This window comes from Xyrauchen texanus, chromosome 6 (genome assembly GCF_025860055.1).
Source record: "Xyrauchen texanus isolate HMW12.3.18 chromosome 6, RBS_HiC_50CHRs, whole genome shotgun sequence".
Classification (NCBI taxonomy): Eukaryota; Metazoa; Chordata; class Actinopteri; order Cypriniformes; family Catostomidae; genus Xyrauchen; species Xyrauchen texanus.
Genome location: NC_068281.1, coordinates 868,495 through 877,173, shown reverse-complemented (window position 1 = coordinate 877,173; position 8,679 = coordinate 868,495). Strand labels below are relative to the sequence as shown.

Genomic DNA, 8,679 nt, shown 5'->3' with positions numbered 1-8,679 from the left:
GGTAAGGGACCGTCTGAAATGTCCACACGTTGTGCTAAAACATGCTAATACTGTGGCGGGTGTGGTAAGGGACTGTCTGAAATGTCCACACGTTGTGCTAAAACATGCTAATACTGTGGCGGGTATGGTAAGGGACCGTCTGAAAAGTCCACACATCGTGCTATAACATGCTAATACTGTGGTGGGTGTGGTAAGGGACTGTCTGTAAAGTCCACACGTTGTGGTAAACTTGCTAATACTGTGGCGGGTGTGGTAATGGACCATCTGAAAAGTCCACACGTTGTGCTATAACCTGCTAATACTGTGGCGGGTGTGGTAAGGGACCGTCTGAATAGTCCAGACATTGTGCTAAAACGTGCTAATACTGTGGCAGGTGTGGTAAGGGACCATCTGAAATGTCCACACATTGTGCTATAACGTGCTAATACTGTGGCGGGTGTGGTAAGGGACCGTCTGAAATGTCCACACATTGCGTTATAACGTGCTAATGCTGTGGCGGGTTTGGTAAGGGACCGTCTGAAAAGTCCACACGTTGTGGTAAAACTTGCTAATACTGTGGCGGGTGTGGTAAGGGACTGTCTGAAAAGTCCACACATTGTACTAAAACTTGCTAATACTGTGGCGGGTGTGGTGACTGTCTGAAAAGTCCACACGTTGTGCTATAACGTGCTAATACTGTGGCGGGTGTGGTAAGGGACTGTCTGAAAAGTCCACACATTGTACTAAAACGTGCTAATACTGTGGCGGGTGTGGTGACTGTCTGAAAAGTCCACACGTTGTGCTATAACGTGCTAATACTGTGGCGGGTGTGGTAAGGGACTGTCTGTAAAGTACAAACGTTGTGCTAAAACATGCTAATACTGTGGCAGGTGTAAGAGATAAGTGATTAGTGGTCCACACATTGAACACGTTGAAAAAGTTTCTCCCAATAGCAAAGTTAAAGGTTAAAAAGGTGCAATATAAGTGAAGACCATTTACCATTTTTCTTTTTATAAGATTGTAAACATATCAGTATTACTTAGGAATTATTGGAGGCAATTTGCATGATTCTTATTTTGAACTGACAATTACTTTTTTCTCAGGAACAGACAGTCACCACGATGTTCGCCAAAGACAGAGGCACCGAAACCCTAAAGGGCAAAATCAGAGTCCAACTCTAAACATTTGTCCACCTTCTCAAACTTACCCCCTGGCACGAAAGTGCACAAGGATCATTTGGTGGTAAACCGTCGACAGCAAACCCGCACCTAACGAACTGAGACTGGTTCTGCTGGGCAAAACAGGTGCAGGGAAAAGTGCTACAGGAAACACCATCTTGGGAGATGGGCAACGTTTTGATGCTCAATTGAGCATGAGCTCAGTGACAAAAGTGTGCAAGCGAGAATATGGACAACTGGGAAGACGAAACCTTGCACTTATAGACACTCCCGGCCTGTTTGACACAGATCTAACACAGGAGGAAGTACAACAGGAACTAGTACATTGTCTGACTTTGTGTTCACCCGGTCCTCATGCGTTCCTGCTGGTTATACCAATAGAGCGCTATACGGAGGAGCAGCAACGCGCGGTGGACATGATTCTGGAGATGTTTACTGAGGAAATCACCCATCACACCATCATTATATTCTCACATGCTGATAGACTTGGATCGACCTCCATTGAGGACTTCCTATCAAGACAAAACAGAAAGATCCAAGATCTCATGGAAAGATTTGGGAGGCGTTTCGTGGCCTTTAACAACAAAGACCCTTCAAACCGAGGTCAGGTCACACAACTCCTGGAGAAGGTGGATGAGTTGCTGGTGCATAACAAGAACCGACTCTTCACCAGTCCGATTTCACAGGTTGTGTTGGAAGCCCAGAGGATAATAGAGGAGAATAGTGAAGTTTTCATGGCTGCAAGAAGGAGGGAAAACTATTTAACGATACAAGAAGGTAAGGGACCATCTGAAATGTCCACACATTGTGCTAAAACCTGCTAATACTGTGGCGGGTATGGTAAGGGACTGTCTGAAATGTCCACACGTTGTGCTAAAACATGCTAATACTGTGGCGTTTGTGGTAAAGGACTGTCTGAAGAGTCCACACTTTGTGCTAAAACATGCTAATACTGTGGCAGGTGTGGTAAGGGACCGTCTGAAAAGTCCACATATTATGCTAAAACTTGCTAATACTGTAGCAGGTGTGGTAAGGGACCATCTGAAATTACTACGCATTGTGCTAAAACGTGCTAATACTGTGGCGGGTGTGGTAAGGGACTGTCCGAAATGTCCACACGTTGTGCTAAAACGTGCTAATACTGTGGCGGGTGTGGTAAGGGACCGTCTGTAAAGTACAAACGTTGTGCTAAAACATGATAATACTGTGGTAGGTGTAAGAGATAAGTGATTAGTGGTCCACACATTGAACACGTTGAAAAAGTTTCTCCCAATAGCAAAGTTAAAGGTTAAAAAGGGGCAATATAAGTGAAGACCATTTACCATTTTTCTTTTTATAAGATTGTAAACATATCAGTATTACTTAGGAATTATTGGAGGCAATTTGCATGATTCTTATTTTGAACTGACAATTACTTTTTCTCAGGAACAGACAGTCACCACGATGTTCAGCCAAAGACAGAGGCACCGAAACCCTAAAGGGCAAAATCAGAGTCCAACTCTAAAGATTTGTCCACCTTCTCAAACTTACCCCCTGGCACGAAGTGCACAAGGATCATTTGGTGGTAAACCGTGCGACAGCAAACCCGGCACCTAACTGAACTGAGACTGGTTCTGCTGGGCAAAACAGGTGCAGGGAAAAGTGCTACAGGAAACACCATCTTGGGAGATGGGCAACGTTTTGATGCTCAATTGAGCATGAGCTCAGTGACAAAAGAGTGCAAGCGAGAATATGGAAAACTGGGAAGACGAAACCTTGCACTTATAGACACTCCCGGCCTGTTTGACACAGATCTAACACAGGAGGAAGTACAACAGGAACTAGTACATTGTCTGACTTTGTGTTCACCCGGTCCTCATGCGTTCCTGCTGGTTATACCAATAGAGCGCTATACGGAGGAGCAGCAACGCGCGGTGGACATGATTCTGGAGATGTTTACTGAGGAATTCACCCGTCATGCCATCATTATATTCTCACATGCTGATAGACTTGGATCGACCTCCATTGAGGACTTCCTATCAAGACAAAACAGAAAGATCCAAGATCTCGTGGAAAGATTTGGGAGGCGTTTCGTGGCCTTTAACAACAAAGACCCTTCAAACCGAGGTCAGGTCACACAACTCCTGGAGAAGGTGGATGAGTTGCTGGTGCAGAACGGGAACCGACTCTTCACCAATCCGATTTCACAGGTTGTGTTGGAAGCCCAGAGGATAATAGAGGAGAATAGTGAAGTTTTCATGGCTGCAAGAAGGAGGGAAAACTATTTAACGATACAAGAAGGTAAGGGACCATCTGAAATGTCCACACATTGTGCTAAAACCTGCTAATACTGTGGCGGGTGTGGTAAGGGACTGTCTGAAATGTCCACACGTTGTGCTAAAACATGCTAATACTGTGGCGTTTGTGGTAAAGGACTGTCTGAAGAGTCCACACTTTGTGCTAAAACGTGCTAATACTGTGGCGGGTGTGGTAAGGGACCGTCTGTAAAGTACAAACGTTGTGCTAAAACATGATAATACTGTGGTAGGTGTAAGAGATAAGTGATTAGTGGTCCACACATTGAACACGTTGAAAAAGTTTCTCCCAATAGCAAAGTTAAAGGTTAAAAAGGGGCAATATAAGTGAAGACCATTTACCATTTTTCTTTTTATAAGATTGTAAACATATCAGTATTACTTAGGAATTATTGGAGGCAATTTGCATGATTCTTATTTTGAACTGACAATTACTTTTTTCTCAGGAACAGACAGTCACCACGATGTTCGCCAAAGACGGAGGCACCGAAACCCTAAAGGGCAAAATCAGAGTCCAACTCTAAAGATTTGTCCACCTTCTCAAACTTACCCCCCTGGCACGAGTGCACAAGGATCATTTGGTGGTAAACCGTCGACAGCAAACCCGGCACCTAACGAACTGAGACTGGTTCTGCTGGGCAAAACAGGTGCAGGGAAAAGTGCTACAGGAAACACCATCTTGGGAGATGGGCAACGTTTTGATGCTCAATTGAGCATGAGCTCAGTGACAAAAGAGTGCAAGCGAGAATATGGAAAACTGGGAAGACGAAACCTTGCACTTATAGACACTCCCGGCCTGTTTGACACAGATCTAACACAGGAGGAAGTACAACAGGAACTAGTACATTGTCTGACTTTGTGTTCACTCCGGTCCTCATGCGTTCCTGCTGGTTATACCAATAGAGCGCTATACGGAGGAGCAGCAACGCACGGTGGACATGATTCTGGAGATGTTTACTGAGGAAATCACCCGTCATGCCATCATTATATTCTCACGTGCTGATAGACTTGGATCGACCTCCATTGAGGACTTCCTATCAAGACAAAACAGAAAGATCCAAGATCTCATGGAAAGATTTGGGAGGCGTTTCGTGGCCTTTAACAACAAAGACCCTTCAAACCGAGGTCAGGTCACACAACTCCTGGAGAAGGTGGATGAGTTGCTGGTGCAGAAGGGGAACCGACTCTTCACCAGTCCGATGTTACAGGCTGTGCTGAAGGCCCAGAGGATAATAGAGGAGAATAGAGAAGTTTTCATGGCTGCAAGAAGGAGGGAATACAATTTACCGATACAAGAAGGAGGAGGAGGAGAGGTTGAGATGAGAATAGATCACGATTCATATTACTACAAAATTTTGATTGTGCTTACCATCTTTTTGTTGGGGCTTGGAGGTGGATTAGTGGCCTCATATGTGTCCAAACTGGCGGTAGATTTTCTATTGAAATTGCTGAGCACAGGAGCTGCACAGGCGACATTTGCAGCCGCCATGCATGCTGCATCAGTAAAGCTGGCAATGTTTACCCGCTGCACAATTCAGTAACCATGTTTGGTTACCTCAAGATGTATTTAGTGACCATGTTTAGAGATCCAAGCAGTGGATTCTCCAATTGGTTTTGAAAACATTCATTTATTGGATCGAAACATTCTTCTATAAAGAGCATTAAACCAAACCAACCAGCTCTGAGATGAATCACAACATTAAAAAAAGAACAATCTGTTCTGTCCTGTGAATCATTAAATGTGTCTGAATCTAGAAATAACAATATTTTCAATTATTTTCTGATTTTTAATTGTGTTACATACACTGAGCAAATTAAGAAAATAATGATTGTTAGAGACTTGCAGATCTCTGTGTTTAATGTTCTCATGTTTGACCTTACAATAATATATAATGCATTTACTGCTAATTATATTTGTATCATTAGTGTAAAAATAATTACAGTAATGTGCACATAATACAATGTGGTGTGTTTAAAAAATATGGCAAATATTATTCATTAAAATCAATTGTATTCATCTTTTAAAATCAATAAAATGTTTTTTGTAAGAACTTCGGGTCATTTCTGTCTTTTTCATTTTTGTTTTTTTCAATAATTTTGTGTTAATGCCAATATATATAATACATCTATAATACATCTATAATACCTTTTTAATACATTTATAATACATTTATACATCTATAATACATCTATAATACATTTATAATACATATATAATACATTTATACCTTTATAATACATCTATAATACATTTATAATACATCTATAATACATCTATAATACCTTTTTAATACATTTATAATACATTTATACATCTATAATACATCTATAATACATTTATAATACATATATAATACATTTATAATACATCTATAATACATTTATAATACATTTATAATACATCTATAATACATTTATAATACATTTATAATACAGCTGATACATCTATAATACATTTATAATACATCTATAATACATCTATAATACATCTATAATACATTTATAATACATCTATAATACATTTATAATACATTTATAATACATCTATAATACATATATAATACATCTATGATACATTTATAATACAAATAATACATCATAATACATTTATAATACAAATAATACATTTATAATACATTTATAATACATCTATAATACATCTATAATACATTTATAATACATCTATAATACATCTATGATACATTTATAATACAAATAATACATCTATAATACATCTATAATACATTTATAATACATCTATAATACATTTATAATACATTTATAATACATCTATAACACACCGTGTACACACAATAGTTACACTCAGGACCTTCAGGACAAAAATTTCCCATTTAAACTATAATATTTGAACCCAGTGCCATTAAAGCATAAAATGATGAATTATGTAATATTCTGCTTTCATTCTGGGGTCCTGTCTTCAAAATTTAAATGTTTAATATTTTCCACCAGATGGCGCCATTTTTCTCATGTTTATCCTGTGGAGCAAATACAAGCTTTTCCCCTATTCACTGTTTACTGTATTATAGAGACCTGCAGGACAACTGAATACTTGATGACGTGTGTGTGTGTGTGTTGGTATGGATGTCAGAGTGTGTTTTGTATGTGTGTGTGTGTGTGTGTGTGTGTGTGTGTGTGTTGGCATGGATGTCAGAGTGTGTTTTGTATGTGTGTGTGTGTGTGTGTGTGTGTGTGTTGCCATGGATGTCAGAGTGTTTTGTATGTGTGTGTGTGTGTTGCCATGGATGTCAGAGTGTGTTTTGTATGTGTGTGTGTGTGTGTGTGTGTGTGTGTGTGTAAAAAACAACAACAGTGGCATTATATAAACAAACTGGCATTTAAAGGGTTAAAATCCTGAAATGAATGAATATTTGGTAGTCATCATCAGGATAGTGAAGTCAGTGAAAGTGGAAAATAATATAAATATATAATATTATTATGGCAGTTTTTTGATGTGGACATTTTTGTCCTCTAAAAGTCCTGAGTGTGCGTTTATTTTTAAAATCTGACACTGAATAGAAAATAATAATGCATCACAATCAATGTTGTTGTTAATCATTGACATACCCCACACTGTGATAATCCAAAAAATAAATAATAATTATAATAAAAATAAATCCCCTTAGCATTTTTAGTGTTTTCTTTTTTTCATAAAAAAAACAACAGTGACATTATGTATACACGCTGGCATTGAAAGGGTTAAAACTCTGAAAAGAAATGAATATTTGTTAGTTATGATCAGGACTGACCGCTGTGGCGCTGTCGCAGAATGCCGAATAAGGAAAAGCGGAACCGGAAGTAAACACGCGCTGTTGCAGTTTCATTCTGAAGATCTTTAAATGAGGAAGATGGGAGATTTAAAATCAATAAACTGCGTTAAACTCATTATCATCGCTTTATTTTACACATGTGAGTATAAATGTTATCGCTTCATGTTTAAATGTGTCTGTGGTCACGAGTGGATGAATATTATTCACTCGTTCTGGCCTGAGGCAGAAATATTTCTATTTACTTTTGTTATGCGTTTAAATTTATTTTACACCAAGAACAACAATTGAATATAAGTTATCTAGATATAATATTAATAATCTGTAGAATCAGTGACAGTGCGAGTAATTATGATTTTTCCACCCTAAAATGCTCTAACAAAGAACTTATTGTTATATAGTACCGGGTGTTCGTTATATCTGGTATTTGAGTACCGTGTAAATACTGTATTACACGAATGTGGTAATAATCCAGCACTGTTTATTTATTTATAAAAGTTCTGTAGTATTACGATCTTATTCATCACTGTACCATAGTATCACCACAGTATATATATATATATATATATATATATATATATATATATATATCTATATATAATACGATTTAACCTATTTTTCAATATTAAATGCCAGCTGTATCATATAAGAAGCAAAAGTCCTATTGGCTTTAATATTATTTTCCACTTTCCATTGGTTAATTATTTACCCAACATCAGTCCTGATCATAACTACCAAATATTCATTCATTTTCATGATTTTAACCATTTAAATGTCAGTTTGTTTATATAATGACATGATATTATATTCATGAAAATACAAAATACAACAAATTAATTAAATTCCATATATTAAATGCTAAGGGGAATGTTTTTTAATTATCACAGTCTGGGATATGTCAATGATTAACAACAACAACATTGATTTTGATGTGTTTTATTTTTTGTGCAGTGACAGATTTAAAAAACACTCAGGACAAAAATGTCCACGTCATAAAACTGCTATAAAAATATTATATTAATATTATTTCTTAGTCTTAGATATTTTTAACCAACATCAGTTCTGATCATAATTCAGGATTTTAACTCTTTAAATGCCAGTTTGTTTACATAATGCCTCACTGTTGTTTTTACACACACATCACACACACACACACACACACATAAACACACTCTGACATCCATACCAACACACACACATACAATTTTATCTGCAAAATATTTTTATATATTAATATTATTTTCCACGTTTTTAACCAACATCAGTCCTGATGATATCTACCAACTATTCATTCATTTTCAGCATTTTAACGCTTTAAATGCCAGTTTGTATTTATAATGTCACTGTTGTTTTACACACACACGCACACAATTTTCTCTATACACACATACATAACACACTGTGACATCCATACTAACACACACACACACACACACACACACA

General features: G+C 37.7%; 2 protein-coding genes across 2 annotated transcripts in view; both read left to right on the top strand.

Annotated features, from left to right (window-relative positions):
- LOC127645051 (uncharacterized) overlaps window positions 1–8,679 on the top strand; it is a 247,267-nt gene that overhangs the window by 191,724 nt on the left and 46,864 nt on the right. The window contains 4 exon segments of the mRNA XM_052128568.1: window positions 1,284–1,934; window positions 2,787–3,437; window positions 3,898–4,245; window positions 4,355–4,843. Coding sequence (XP_051984528.1) covers window positions 1,284–1,934; window positions 2,787–3,437; window positions 3,898–4,245; window positions 4,355–4,843 — 2,139 coding nt within the window.
- LOC127645791 (nicastrin-like) overlaps window positions 7,238–8,679 on the top strand; it is an 8,227-nt gene continuing 6,785 nt past the window's right edge. The window contains exon 1 of the mRNA XM_052129470.1: window positions 7,238–7,378. Coding sequence (XP_051985430.1) covers window positions 7,309–7,378 — 70 coding nt within the window. The 5' untranslated portion in view covers window positions 7,238–7,308. The remainder of the gene's footprint in view (window positions 7,379–8,679) is intronic.